The following is a 15,489-nucleotide window of genomic DNA, read 5'->3' as shown; positions in this document are numbered from 1 at the left end:
GGCTGGGGAACTGGGAGTGTCATAGCCCTTCCAGGTGTCCACACCTAATTAGTGGGTCATCTTGGCAGAGGGTGGGGGCATGTTGGAGCTGTAGAAAGCTAGGGTCATTTCGAGCCACAGAAGAATTTGCTTCTGCTCCCAGCTAAACCCAGGGCTTTCCCCAAGGGCCAGCACTGTTACCAGAGCCTCCTTTCTAGATTTCATGCGGACAGTACATTGTGCTGGCCCTGGTAAGTTTGGTCCTGTTGATGAAGTTGACCGATTGTCCCCAGATTTCCCTTTTCACCTTCTGCAGTCTCCTCTGAGAGGAAAGGGGAGCACTTTTCAGTGCCTCCACGTGTGTGTATTATATTGTCATCTGCAAATCAAAGACCTGTATATCCAGGCCTACATTCTCCTGCATGGCCATTTGTGTATGTCAGGATGCCATTTGGGAAACAAAATCCACTCTAATTATTCTTAAGCTTAGTGGATTTTAACATGGAAGGAGAAGCCTAAATCAGCAGTCTCTGGGCTGCGTCACAAGGAATCACTCTTGACCTCAAAGCATGGACCCACCTAGGGAGCTGCTCTGTGTGCTCCACGAAGAAGGTCTGGAGGTGGGATCCACCCCCTGCACTCATATCTTTGGGTTCGAGTAGACAGTACTGCAGACCCTTTCTAGGGAGGAGAGCCCTGGACTCAAGACATAGCAGCCTCTGCCTGAACTGTTTCTTCGTGATGCAGCTGTGCCTGCCAGTGCCAACACCCACAGCAGCTCAAGTCGGCCTCCACCCCCTGCCCTGCCAGTAGCATGAGTGTGTCTGTTTGAGGGAGCATGGTTCATGTCCAGGATCCTAGCTGCGCGGGAGTCAGAGTAGAAGGTTAGAGCTTCTTGTCACTGACAGGCAGGGTGAGGTGAGCAGTAGGGCTTTGGCGGTGAGAACTTTTCCTGAAGCAGTCCCTCCTGCATGCTGAGCAAGAGGGAAAGGGCGTTCCACTGACCTCCCTAGATGGGTAAGAGCACTTGGCCAGAAGGCGGGAGGAACCGAATTTGAAACTGTTGGAGCAGAAATCGTCTAGCTGTAAACTCTGAGCTGGCAGGTGAGGGGCTTGTCAGGTTCTTAGGCCCCCAGGACACAGAATTGGATTGTGTGTCACACGCATTGGTCATGCATAGCCTGCCTTTCTTTGTTAGTTATTTGTAACAACCTACTGAGCAGTGCAAATCCTCCTCCACATGAAGGCTCCACCTTGGCAGGGGCCTACATTGGCCATGTCAGCTTGCGAAAGCATGGTGCCCCTAGTGCTGTCTGAATGTTCACTGCCTCAGGTAGTCCTCACAACACCACAGTCAGATGTGGGCTCTGGTGACTCTGTTTCTCAGAAGAGGAAGCTGCAGCCCCCAGATAGTAAGTAAGGTCCCCAGGTCTTGCAGCCACCACATGCTGTGGCTGTGGCTGTGTTCACGCTCCCAGAGACTCCACTAAACACCCAACAGGGAGACACACAGCACATCAGCTGGGAGGTGGAGTGACCTGGGAAACGGGCTTGATTGACTGGGAGAGGTGCACAGATCCTCTGCGGATGGGAGGAGAGTGGGGCCCCTGCTGCTCACCAGAGGGTTCCACAGAGGGTGTCACACGTCAGAAAAAAGAAACGCCTTCATTTATCACGTATATCAAACTGATTGCTTGTTTCTCTTTTGTTTTTCTCCTTCTTTTTACAAGATTGTTGACGGTAAGTGGTTTCATTTCCTTTTTCACTGGGTTTGGAGCGAAAACTGCCTTAGGTGAGAGCTGCGGTGCTGCAGGCCTTGGCAGACCTTCCCCAAGGGCTTGGAGCTCTCCAAGCAGGAGGATCCCTTCACACATACTGTGGTCAGCCCCGCACAGTCAGTCCCCCCGTGCCTGCTGAAGAAACTTCACCCCATCACTGAGCACTGAGCTGTCGTCCTTTCTTGTGGCCTACCAGATTTTGGAGAAGGCTGGTAGCTCACAGCAGGGGTTGGGGGGTTTCTCCTGAGAAGATAAGATAGTGGCCTCCAGAGCTGGGCAGAACCTTCTGGGTTATAGCTGAGCATGGCAGCAGTTTCTCTCTGGGTGTCCCAGGCAGGGAAGGAAGAGGGTCTTAAGAGGCATCAGGATGGGGGTGGTGAGGATGGTAAGAGTAGGGAGCCTCCAACCTGAAAATGTGACCTCTTACCTTAGAAAGAAGAAGACCAAGGAGGAATGCAAGGAGGCTGCCCCAGGACCATGCTGACAGCTGTGTGGTGAGCAGTGACGATGAGGAGTTGTCCAGGGACAGAGACGTGTATGTGACTACCCACACTCCCAGAAACACCAGGGATGAGGGCGCTACAGGCCTCAGGTACCAACATGCCTCCAGCTCTGCTGCTGCCATGCTAGGGTGTGGGGCCAGGACATAGGAATGCTTTTCAGCAAATCTGTGAGCGCTCGGCCCTGGCAGGGCTTGACCAAGCCTCTCCCTAGCATCTGGATACAGTTGGAACCTGGCCCAGAACTGAACCCAGCTGTTTCCACTGTAACCAGAGTATGCCGAGCGCTGACAGAGTGGGCGCAGACAGTCCCAGTGGCTCCAGACAGGGATCCTGGGGCCAGTAGGGACCTGGGGGAGGGCAGGGTGACTCAGGTTGTCTGCACCTTCTGATGTTCACCCTGCCACATGCCCTTGGGGCAGTTGGCTTTTCTGAAAGTCTCTTGGATGCCTGTGCTAAGGCAGAGTCAGAGGAGGTCAGGGTGGTTCTCTTGTAGGGGGTACAGGCCACTTACATGAAGGCCACGTACAGGGTATAATAAAATGTTTGCATTGATTGAAAAACTAATGTGAAGCACTGTGCTCTTAGGCCCTCGGGTACTGTCAGTTGTCCTATCTGCATGGATGGATACTCTGAGGTAAGTAAACCAAGCTGTATCTTCCTTACTTCTGGTTTCTAAACTTCATTGAAAGAATTGGATGAGACAGGATCTTCCCCCTTGGTGGGGCTGGACAGCCCTACTTGCAGTCATGCCTGGGCATCACTTGCTGCAGATCTGCTTGTGAGGGGAGAATGTGCCCGTTTCTCCTTGGACCCTACAACTTTCACCTTCAGCGCCTGTACCCCTGTATGCCTTGAGCTTCTGGGTGTAAATGCATCCTCCTTTTGTGTCCCCCATCCTGACTCTTCTGGAAGCTACTAGTGTTTACTGGTGTCCCTCATAACCTTGGGCTGTCACACTGTTGAGATGCCATGGCCCCTGCCTCCTCCTCTCCAGCTCAGAGCGATCGCAGCAGGCACAGTCAGCTCTCCAGACCCCTCCCTGTTCAGCCTGGCCCTTGCTTTCCTTTAATTGGTCATCTTAGGCATAGATGGGTGGGATTCTCTGGGGACCATGGCTGCTCTGGGATAAGGATAAACTCAGAGGCTCTTCTTTTTAATCCCTTCTAGATCGTGCAGAATGGACGTCTCATCGTTTCCACAGAGTGTGGCCATGTCTTCTGTAGCCAGTGCCTCCGTGATTCCCTGAAGAATGCTAATACTTGCCCAACTTGTAGGAAAAAGATCAACCACAAACGGTACCACCCCATTTATATATGAAGTATTCAGAGTCGCCCAGGAGAGACGGATGGACAGACAGACAGATAGGTTCTCCAGTGGTATCTGCCTCCATTTTCCTGCGCTCAAAAAGACTGTTTCGAAACCAACATCTGATATGTAAACTGCTCTTTTGTTTCCAACCCCTTCCTTTTGTTGTCTCCAGTTTGATGCTATAGCGCTGGACCCAGGGCCCTCCCAGGCCATGTCTTTTCCTCTGGGGTGGTCCAGTTCTAGAGTGGGAGAAAGGGAGTCAGGCACATTGGGAATCGTGGTTCTAGTCTGGTTGCAGAACCTGCATATTTGCCAAGAAATTTTCCTTGTTTGGAAGGTTTGCCCCAGCTTTCCCAGGCACACCACCTTTTGTTCCACGTGTCTGCCGGTCGGCCAATCTGCCTGCCACACATTGACCAAGCCAGACCCAGTTCACCCAGCTCGAGGATGCCAGGTGCAAGAGTGGCCCCTTGAGGCCCTGGAAAGACCAATCACTGGACTTCTTCCCTTGAGAGTCAGAGGTCACCCGTGATTCTGCCTGCACCTTACAATTGATCTGCAGTGATTTCTGCAAATCAGGAGAAACTGCAGGGCAATCCCCTGTTTCCTAAGAACGAAAAAGTGCAATAAAGGCCATTCGTTACCTACTTTTCAGCAGCCCACAAGATGGAGCACTGTTAGCGTCCCCCTCAGAGGCCTAGTGTTGCCTGGGGAGCAGTGCCCATCCCAGCCCGTTTCTGCCCGCCAGTTGTTCTCAGGAACCTTACCCATGCTCCAGCGTCCTTCACCTGGCACAGGACATGTAAAATAAATAGGGCAGGCACGTGTTTGGGTGTCCTCTTTTCTGATAAAATCCACCCTATTTGCCACACGCCCTCCAGTCCTCAGTTCCTCACTTCCCACTGCCTAACGTCTGCCCCCGCGTAGATACTGAGAGGTGGTGGCAGTAATTGTGGCCTTATCAGCCGCTTAGTTCCAGGCTTTTGCCCAAGTCACTGTTGCCCCATGTTTCGGAGAACCTGGCCCACCTGACTTGGCTTTCTCATCCTTCCCAACCCAGTGCCATTTGTTTCAGAAGCTATTCCTCTGGCCAGCTGGGCTTGGATCCTTTGGGCTTTGACTGCTCCATAGGTTTTGATGGGTGAAACACGGGCCCAGATGACAACCTCTCCCTCACTCCACAGGTGTGTGGGAGCCTCAGGTTCTCTGAAGGGCAGCAAAGTGGCCCACGCTGCCCCTGACAGCACAGGGCCTGGGGGTGGCTAACGAGAGAGGCCTTACAGTGCCAGCCTGCCTCCTCTTCCGCTGTCCTCCTTCCTCAGAGGGCTTCAAGCCAAACAAACGGCCTTTTCGTGTGAAACATCTTCAGAGTGGGAAAGGGGCCACTTCTGGCTTTGTTAGCAATAACTGACCTTCAGTTTACCCTTCTGAAGGAGCAGGGACTCAGCACAGAATTCACTTTAGACGGGGCTGAAGGAGTGTCCCTCCTCTATGTGAAAAGAAAATTGTTTTATTCTTCATTCTGACTTTTTAACTGTTTGGCTCACTTCCAGTTAGTTTGAATGAAAATAATAATTTTCTACTTGGAGTTGAAGAGGGCAGATCCTCAGCTCTCATCATTGTGGTGTGTAGCGTGTCTGCCCTCTGACCGAACATCATTGCCATTAACTTTCTTCTGGGCATCATGCGAGTGTCATGATGCCCAGACTTGGAGCAAGGCAACCTTGGAGTCAGTCCACTAATAAAATATAGTACCACCCATTTTAAAATTTCTTTAAGTTTTATCCTTAAAGACAACTTCAGTGGTTAATTATAAAAGTTGTGTTACTTTGTCCTAAATTAAATTGATAAAAAGATTTAAAAATGTGTTTTGTTTCTACTATTCAGAAACTGCGAACTAGGGAAAGGTTGGTATGAAAAAAATGTCTTTCCTTTTCTCAATGTACATAGTTCAACTCTTTCTTTGTTACATTTAAACTATATCCATGGATATCAGTCTGCTTTGGACTCCTCTGCTAGTGTTAAAGATGGAAATAAAACCATTAATTTGAACCAAATATCTTTTACACACTCGTTTGCTCTTTGGAATTAGAATCAGCTTCCCCCCTTTGTCTGCCTCACATTGAGTGTGTTTTGCATTGGTGTGTGTTCAGGAAGTTTGCATGTCCGAAATCCAGCATGCATGTGAGAGGCTGTTCTTGGAGCAGAGCCAGAGGCCCAAGCCCTGGAGTCCCTGAGAGAGCAGAGTCTACTCTGAGAGGCAAGATTGGCCGAGGCCAAGGAACTGTCTGCTCAGCTCAGCCAGTCTCTCAGAGGTGTTGGGGGTGCTGCTCTGAGTGGGATGGACTGAGATTGCCCTGGATACCTTGCATTGCAGTGCCCCCCCTTTGCCCCTGGCCACCTAGATACAAAATTTGCCCTCTGCGTGGGAGTCAGCACTGGGAGTGCATGGATGTGACAGCCACTGCCACAGGCGAGCAGTGCCAGCAAAGCCACAAGGAGGGAATGGGCTTGGTAGTGTGGCCAAGCTCTCCCTTTGCCTCTGTCCTCCTCTGTAACTATCCAGCTGTCCCCAGGGACTAGAAAGGCTAACATGCTTGGCTGCCTGGGTCCCAAAGGCCTACCATCCAGTGCAGTTTCCTACCATGCTCCTGGCACTGCACTTTTGGCTCTGTGGGCAGTGAGACAGACATCATGGAACATGTTTACAGAGGAGACAGTCCCCTAGGCCGGTGGAAAATTGAAACTGATGAGGGGGAGGTACAGGAAACCAGGAGATTCAGCAGGAGGAAGTTGAACCTGTCCAGAAATTTCTCCCTGAGTAAGGGCTGCTAAGTTGCCATCTTCAAGGTCCAGAAAGCTCTCTAGGGAAAGAGGAGAAGAAGGAATTCCAGAGACTCCAGGCCAGGCCTGTGAAAGTTAGGAGAAAGACCTCCTTGCTGGCATACAGTAGGGTCTGCAGGCCTCCCTGATACCTAAAGGCACTGGACCAGACACTTCTGGTGGCTACCCAGGGAAGGTGGGGAGCAGTGTATCCCTAAGACTGGTACTGCTGGAGTGGGTCTGGTCCTGGAAAGGAGGGAGCCCCCAAGGCTGGCTGTGGAAACTCAAAAGATGTCTGTATTAACTGGGTTTTTTGTTTTGTTTTGTTGTTGTTTGGCAGCATAGAAACAATTGATTTTTGTATATTGTGTATCCAGAATCCTTGCCAACTGTTTCTTTTTTTCTTTTCCTTTTTTTCCCCCCTAGACAGAGTCTGGCTCTGTCACCAGGCTGGAGTGCGGTGACTCGATCTCAGCTCACTGCAACCTCCGCCTCCCGGGTTCAAGCGATTCTCCTGCCTCAGCCTCCCAAGTAGCTGGGATTACAGGGACATGCCACCTTGCCCAGCTAATTTTTGTAGTTTTACTAGATACGGGGTTTCACCATGTTGGCCAGGCTGGTCTCAAACTCCTGATCTCAAGTGATCTGCCCGCCTCGGCCTCCCAAAGTGTTGGGATTACAGGCATGAGCCACCATGCCCAGCCCCAACTCTGTTTTTTTTATTTTTTATTTTTTCTATTTTTGCGGAGACGGACGTCTCACCATGTTGCCCAGCCTGATCTTTAACTCCTAACCTCAGGTGATCCTCCTTCCTCAGCCTCCCAAAGGCACTGGAATTAAAGGTGTGAGCCATGATGCCAAGGCTAGCCCAGTTCGTTATTATTAACACAAATGGTGTGGGTGGACACCTTAGTGTTTTAGTGTTTCATCAAGATAGATGTTTGCTGTAGGTTCTTGTTAGATAACTATCAGGTGAGGGAGGTTCTTTTTCCTACCATGAGGTAGGCATGTGTGGTGGTGGTGGTGTTTAAGACAGAGTTTCGCTCTTATCACCCAACTGAAGTGCAATGGCACAATCTCTGCTCACTGCAATCTCCATTTCCTGGTTTCAAGCTATTCTCCAGCCTCAGCCTCTCGAGTAGCTGGGATTACAAGCATGCCACCACCACGCCCGGCTAATTTTTGTGTATTTAGTAGAGACGGGGTTTTACCATCTTGGCCAGGCTGCCCTCGAACTCCTGACCTCAGGTGATCCGCCTGCCTCAGCCTCCTCAAAGTGCTGGGGTTACAGACTTGAGCCACCGCACCTAGTGCATTTGTCTTCGATTTCTGTTGTTTTTTGGGTTTTTTTTTTTTTAACGAGACAGAGTTTTGCTCTGTCGCCAAGGCTGGAGTGCAGTGGCACAGTCTCGGCAGGTTCAAGCAATTCTCCTGCCTCAGACTCCTGAGTAGCTGGGATTACAGGAGCTGCCAACATGCCTGGCTAGTTTTTGTATTTTTCGTAGAGATGGGGTTTCTCTAGTTCTGTTCTTGGTCACAAGTGAATGTTCAATCTTATCAGTCCTTTTTCTGCTCCTATTGAGACAACATTCATTTGCCTCTCTAACAGTTAATGTATTGTGTAACATAGGTATATGTAGTTTAACTACAGGGATATGTTCTTTTTTTTTTTTTTTCCCTCCCCCTGAGACAGAGTCTCACTCCGTCGCCCAGGCTGGAGTGCAGTGGCACAATCTCAGCTCACTGCAAACTTCACCTCCCATGTTCAAGCGATTCTCCTACCTCAGCCTCCAGAGTGTAGCTGGGATTACAGGTGTGCACCTGTTAATTTTTTCTATTTTTAGTAGAGTCAGAGTTTCACCATGTTGGCCATGCTGGTCTCGAACTCCTGAACTCAAGTGATCCATCCACCTCAGCCTCCCAAAGTGCTGGGATTACAAGCGTGAGCCACTGCGCCCCACCTTACAGGGATATGTTCTGAGAAATGTATTGTTAGGCAATTTTGCTGTTGTATGAACATTGTAAAGTGTAATGTGTAATTAAATAAACCTAAATAGCAGAGCCTACTACACATCTAGGCCATGTGATACAGCCTATTGCTCCAGGCTACAAACCTGTACATGTTAGTATACTGAATACTGAAGGCAGTTGTAACACGATGGTATTTGTGTATCTAAACATAGAAAAGGTACAGAAAAGGCAGGGCGCAGTGGCTCACTCCTGTAATCCCAGCACTTTGGGAGGCCAAGGTGGGTGGATCACCTGAGGTCAGGAGTTTGAGGCCACCCTGGCCAACGTGGTGAAACCCCATCTCTACTGAAAATACAAAAATTAGCTGGTGTGGTAGTGCACACCTGTAATCCCAGCTACTTGGGAGACTGAGGCAGGAGAATAGCTTGAACCCAGGAGGTGGGGGTTGCAGTGAGCCAAGATGGCACCACTGCACTCCAGCCTGGGTGACAAGAATGAAACTCTATCTCAAAAAATAACAACAACAATAATAGAAGGACTACAATCTTAAAATATAATGAATAAGCCAGTAACATAGTCATTTATTATTATTAAGTATGTACTGCACATAAATTATATGTGCTATACCTTTATACAACTGGTAGCACCACATGTAACAATGTACTACAGCATGACAGCTAAGCTGTCACTAGGCAGTAGGCATTTTTCAGCTCCATTATACTCAGCGGGACCACCCACCATTGTGTATGTGGTCTGCTGACTAAAGGTCTACAGCAGCACATGACTATTTGATTTTCTAGCATACACTATACTTGCATTTCTCTGATAACTTCACCCTATTCATGATACTTTGTCCTTCTATATGTTTTGTTTTGTTTTGTTTTTTTGAGATGGAGTTTCACTCTTGTGGCCCAGGCAGGAGTGCAATGGCACGATCTCGGCTCACTGCAACCTCCGCCTCCTGGGTTCAAACAGTTCTCCTGCCGCAGCCTCCGGAGTAGCTGGGATACAAGCACCCACCACCACGCCCGGCTAATTTTTGTGTTTTCAGTAGAAATGGGGTTTCACCATGTTGGCCAGCCTACTCTTGAACTCCTGACCTCAGGTGATCTGCTGTCTTTGGCCTCCTAAAGTGCTGGGATTACAGACGTGAGCCACCATGCCCGGTCACTACTGTACCTTTCAAGACCCCCAGTGGATGCCTGAAACCTAAGTACCAAATTGTATATATATTGGTTTTTTTCTTATTTATATATACATACATATAAAGTTTAATTTACAGATAAGGCACAGTAAGAGGTTAGCAACTAATAAAATACTGTATATGCAGTACTTTTTTTTTTTTTTTTGAGACAGAGTCTCGCTCTGTCTCCCAGGCTGGAGTGCAGTGGCCGGATCTCAGCTCACTGCAAGCTCCGCCTCCCGGGTTTACGCCATTCTCCTGCCTCAGCCTCCCGAGTATCTGGGACTACAGGTGCCCGCCACCTCGCCCGGCTAATTTTTTGTATTTTTTAGTAGAGACAGGGTTTCACCGTGTTAGCCAGGATGGTCTCGATCTCCTGACCTCGTGATCCGCCCGTCTCGGCCTCCCAAAGTGCTGGGATTACAGGCTTGAGCCACCGCACCCGGCCTTTTCTTTTTTTTTTGAGACGGAGTCTTTCTCGGTCGCCCAGGCTGGAGTGCAGTGGCGCTATCTCTGCTCACTGCAAACTCGGCCTCCCAGGTTCAAGCAATTCTGCCTCAGCCTCCTGAGTAGCTGGGATTACAGGCATGCACCACCGTGCCCGGCTAATTTTTGTTTTCATAGAGATAGGGTTTCACCATGTTGGTCAGGCTGGTCTCGAACCCCTGACCCTTGTGATCCACCTGCCTCGGCCTCCCCAAGTGCTAGGATTACAGGCGTGAGTCACTGTGCCCAGCATAGTAGTTTCTTTTCCAGTTTTTTGTTTGTGTTTTGTAGAGACAGGGTCTCACTGTGTTGCCCAGGCTGGTATTGAGCTCCTGGCCTCCAGCAATCCTCCTGAATATGGTCTGAAAATATTTCATTGTAGTGTGTGCTGTGGGTAACTGTGTTCTCAAAGCAAAAGCATAGAAAAGGGTGCACTACTGTATTATATTGTAAGATTCATTGATGTTTGTAGTTCATTTTTCTCACTGTAATTTTATTAGATGGATATGCTTGCATTTATCCACTATTCGGGTCATTTAAGTTTTGGGGCTATTGATAGCCAAAAAATGAACATTCTGTGTGTCTCTTTTGGTGCAATTTGGCTCACGTATCTAATGGATATATACTTAAAAGTGAAATTACTGGATTATAGAGTACGAACATACTGCAAAGCTCACAAAATATGGAACTTGAACAGAACACTTAACCAGTGGGTCAAAGAAGAAATTACAAGAGAAATTAGAAAATACCTTGAGAAGGGTGAAAATAAAAAGACAACATACCAAAATTTATGCAGCGGAAGCTCTGCTCGGGAATATTTGTAGCTGTAAACACCTACATTAAAACATCTCAAACCAATACATAATTGTATACCTTAAGAAACACACACAAAAAACTAAACAAAAAGTTAGCAGAGGCCGGGCGCGGTGGCTCAAGCCTGTAATCCCAGCACTTTGGGAGGCCGAGACGGGCGGATCACGAGGTCAGGAGATCGAGACCATCCTGGCTAACCCGGTGAAACCCCGTCTCTACTAAAAAATACAAAAAACTAGCCGGGCGAGGTGGCGGGCGCCTGTAGTCCCAGCTACTCGGGAGGCTGAAGCAGGAGAATGGCGTGAACCCAGGAGGCGGAGCTTGCCGTGAGCTCAGATCCGGCCACTGTATTCCAGCCTGGGTGACAGAGCGAGACTCCGTCTCAAAAAAAATAAAAGAAAAAGCAGAAGGAAGGCCATAATAAAGATTAGAGTCAAGGTAGGCCGGGCGCAATGACTCACACCTGTAACCCCAGCATTTTGAGAGGTGGAGGCAGGTGGATCACTTGAGGCCAGGAGTTCAAGACCAGTGTGGCCAACATGGTGAAACCCCATCTCTACTAAAACTATAAAAATTAGCTGAGTGTTGTGGTGTGCACCTGTAATCCTAGCTACTAGGGAGGCTGAAGCATGAGAATCGCTTGAACCCGGGAGGTGGAGGTTGCAGTGAGCCAAGATCACGCCAGTGCACTCTAGTCTGGGCAACAGAGTGAGACTCTGTCTCTAAATAAATAAATAAATTGGCTGGGTGCGGTGGCTCACGCCTGTAAACCCAACACTTTGGGAGGCCGAGGTGGGCAGATCACCTGAGGTCAGGATATTGAGAAAAGCCTGACCAACATGGTGAAACCCTGTCTCTACTAAAAATACAAAAATTAGCTAGGCATAGTGGCGGGTGCCTATAACCCCAGCTACTTGGGAGACTGAGGCAGAAGAATCGCTTGAACACGGGAGGTGGAGGTTGCAGTGAGCTAACATTGCACCATTACACTCCAGCCTTGGTGACAGAGTGAGACTCCGTCTCAAAAAACAAAAAAATAAAGCGGTTGTGGTGGCTCATGCCTGTAATCCCAGCACTTTGGGAGGCCGAGGCAGGCAAATCATCTGAGGTCAGGATTTGCTGCTCAGGAAGGCTGAGGCGGGAGAATCACTTGAACCCAGGAGGCAGAGGTTGCGGTGAGCTGAGATATTGCCACTGCACTCCAGCCTGGGTAACTAGAGCAAAACTGGTCTCAAATAAATAAATAAATAAATAAATAAATAAATAAACAAACAAACAAACAGTTAAGGATGGCTGGGCACGGTAGCTCACGCCTGTAGTCCCAGCACTTTGGGAGGCCAAGACTAGAGCAAAACTGGTCTCAAATAAATAAATAAATAAACAAACAGTTAAGGATGGCTGGGCACGGTAGCTCACGCCTGTAGTCCCAGCACTTTGGGAGGCCAAGACAGATGGATCACAAGATCGGGAGACCGAGATCATCTTGGCTAACACAGTGAATCACCATCTCTACTAAAAATACAAAAAATTAGCTGGGCGTGGTGGCAGGCACCTGTAGTCCCAGCTACTTGGGAGGCTGAGGCAGGAGAATCGCTTGAACTTGGGAGGCAGAGGTTGCAGTGAGCTGAGACCACGCCACTGCACTCCAGCCTGGGTGACGCAGCGAGGCTCCATCTTAAAAAAAAAAAAAGAAAAGATAGGACATGACTACCGACTTTACAGAAGTAAGAATTATCACACGCTACTGTGAGCAACTGTTTGCCAAAAAATTGGATAATATAGATGAATTCCTAGAAACACACTACCAAAACTGATTCATAAAGAAACAAAATTAATTAGTCCTGCAACAAGTGAAACTGAAACAATCGAAAAGTTCCCAAGAAAGAAAAGTCCAAGACCAAATGACTTCACTGGTAAATTTTTTTTTTTTTTTTTTTTTTTTTTTTTTTTTTGAGACAGTCTTGCTCTGTCGCCCAGGCTGGAGTGCAGTGGCGCGATCTTGGCTCACTGCAAGCTCTGCCTCCCGGGTTCACGCCATTCTGCCTCAACCTCCTGAGTAGCTGAGACTACAGGCGCCCGCCACCACACCTGGCCAATTTTTTTGTATTTTTAGTAGAGACGGGGTTTCACCGTGTTAGCCAGATGGACTCAATCTCCTGACATAGTGATCTGCCCGCCTCAGCCTCCCAAAGTGCTGGGATTACAGGCATGAGCCACTGCACCCCAGCCTCTTTTTTTTTTTTTTTTTTTTTTGAGACGGAGTCTCGCTCTATCGCCCGGGCTGGGGTGCAGTGGCCGGATCTCAGCTCACTGCAAGCTCCACCCCCCGGGTTTACGCCATTCTCCTGCCTCAGCCTCCTGAGTAGCTGGAACTACAGGCGCCTGCCACCATGCCCGGCTACTTTTTGTATTTTTAGTAGAGGTGGGGTTTTACCATGTTAGCCAGGATGGTCTCAATCTCCTGACCTCGTGATCCACCTGTCTTAGCCTTCCAAACTGCTGGGATTACAGGCATGAGCCACCGCGCCCGACCTTCACTGGTGAATTCTAACAAACATAAAGGAAAATGGGGCCAGGCGCGGTGGCTCAGACATGTAATCCCAGCACTTTGGGAAGCCAAGGCAGGTGGATCACTTGAGGTCGGGAGTTCAAGACCAGCCTGACCAACATGGAGAAACCCTGTCACTACTAAAAATACAAACAATTAGCCGGGCATGGTGGCGCATCTATGTAATCCCAGCTACTCAGGAGTCTGAGGTAGGAGAATTGCTTGAACTCGGGAGGTAGAGGTTGCGGTTAGCTGAGATGGCACCATTGCACTCCAGCCTGGGCAACAAGAGCGGAACTCCGTCTAAAAAAAAAAAAAAAAAATCACAATAAGATATTACCACACATTTTCACCCATTGGAATATCTAAAATTAACAATACTCACCACATCGGCCGTTGGCACAGATGCAGAGTAGCTGAAACTCACATGCAGTGTTGATTGGGAATCACTTTACAGTGATACAATCACTTTTGAAACAATTTGTTGGTTCCTTAAAAGTTTTTTTTGTTTGTTTGTTTGTTTGTTTGTTTTTGAGACAGAGTCTTGCTCTGTCACCCGGGCTGGAGTGCAGTGGCCAGATCTCAGCTCACTGCAAGCTCCGCCTCCCGAGTTTACGCCATTCTTCTGCCTCAGCCTCCCGAGTAGCTGGGACTACAGGCGCCCGCCACCTCGCCCGGCTAGTTTTTTGTATTTTTAGTAGAGACGGGGTTTCACCGTGTTAGCCAGGATGGTCTCGATCTCCTGACCTCGTGATCCGCCCGTCTCGGCCTCCCAAAGTGCTGGGATTACAGGCTTGAGCCACCGTGCCCGGCGGTTCCTTAAAAGTTAAGCATATTGGCCAGGTATGGTGGCTCACAGCTCATGCCTGTAATCCCAGCACTTTGGGAGGCTGAGGCGGGCTGATCACGAGGTCAGGAGATTGAGACCATCCTGGTCAACATGGTGAAAACCCATCTCTACTAAAAATAAAAATTAACTGGACATCGTGGCACATGCCTGTAGTCCCAGCTACTCGGGAGGCTGAGGCAGGAGAATCACTTGAACCCAGGAGGCGGAGGTTGCAATGAGCCAAGATTTCACCACCACACTCCAGCCTGGTGACAGAGTGAGACTCTGTCTCGGAAAAAAAACAAAAAAAACTCACGCCTGTAATTCCAGCACTTTGGGAGGCCGAGGTGGGTGGATCATGAGGTCAGGAGTTCAAGACCAGCCTGGCCAAGATGGTGAAACCCCATCTGTACTAAAAATACAAAAAAATTAGCTTGGCGTGGTGGCAGGCACCTGTAATCCCAGCTACTCGGGAGGCTGAGGCAAGAAAATCCCTTGAACCTGGGTGGCAGAGGTTGCAGTGAGCCGAGATTGTGCTGGAGTGCAGTGGCACAATCTTGGCTCACTGCAACCTTCATATCCCAGGCTCAAGTGATTCTCCTGCCTCAGCCTCCCTAGTACCTGGGATTACAGGCGTATACCACCACACCCACGTGATTTTTGTATTTTTAGTAGAGATGGGGTTTCACCATATTGGCCAGGCTGGTCTTAAACTCCTGACCTCAGGTGATCCGCCCACCTTGGCCTCCCTAAATGCTGGAATTACAGGCGTGAGCCACTGTGCCCGGCCTCGAGCTGTACTTTTGTATCCATTAACCAACCTTTGGCTATCTCCCTCTCCCCACTACTCTTCCCTACCTCTAGAAACCACTATTCTAAGCCGGGCACAGTGGTTCACGCCTGTAATCCCAGCACTTTGGGAGGCCTAGGCAGGTGGATCACAAGGTCAGGAATTCAAGATCAGCTTGGTTAACATGGTGAAACCCTGTCTGTACTAAAAACTTAGCCAGACATGGTGGTGCGCCTGTAATCCCAGCTATTTGGGAGGCTGAGGTGGGAGAATTGCTTGGACCTGGGAGGCAGAGGCTGCAGTGAGCTGAGATCACGCCCCTGCACTCTATCCTGGGCAACAGAGCGAGACCCCACCTCAAAAACAAAAACAAAAACAAAAATTACCCAGGTGTGGTGGTGGGCGCCTGAAGTCCCAGCTACTTGGGAGGCTGAGGCAGGAGAATCACTTGAACCCAGGAGGCAGAGGTTGCAGTGAG

General features: G+C 49.2%; 1 protein-coding gene across 4 annotated transcripts in view; it reads left to right on the top strand.

Moving 5' to 3' along the window:
* The window catches only part of RNF4 (ring finger protein 4), a 44,048-nt gene extending 38,423 nt beyond the window's left edge, over nucleotides 1-5,625 (top strand). For all 4 annotated transcript variants that reach the window (XM_023206797.1, XM_023206798.1, XM_023206799.2 and 1 more), the window contains 4 exons: nucleotides 1,710-1,719; nucleotides 2,190-2,349; nucleotides 2,846-2,894; nucleotides 3,428-5,625. In XM_023206797.1, coding sequence (XP_023062565.1) covers nucleotides 1,710-1,719; nucleotides 2,190-2,349; nucleotides 2,846-2,894; nucleotides 3,428-3,577 — 369 coding nt within the window. In that variant the 3' untranslated portion in view covers nucleotides 3,578-5,625. The remainder of the gene's footprint in view (nucleotides 1-1,709; nucleotides 1,720-2,189; nucleotides 2,350-2,845; nucleotides 2,895-3,427) is intronic.
* The last annotated feature ends 9,864 nt before the right edge of the window (nucleotides 5,626-15,489 follow it).

This window comes from Piliocolobus tephrosceles, chromosome 3 (genome assembly GCF_002776525.5).
Source record: "Piliocolobus tephrosceles isolate RC106 chromosome 3, ASM277652v3, whole genome shotgun sequence".
Classification (NCBI taxonomy): domain Eukaryota; kingdom Metazoa; phylum Chordata; class Mammalia; order Primates; family Cercopithecidae; genus Piliocolobus; species Piliocolobus tephrosceles.
Note: the sequence above shows the minus strand (reverse complement) of the source record. Positions and strands in the feature narration are given on the sequence as shown.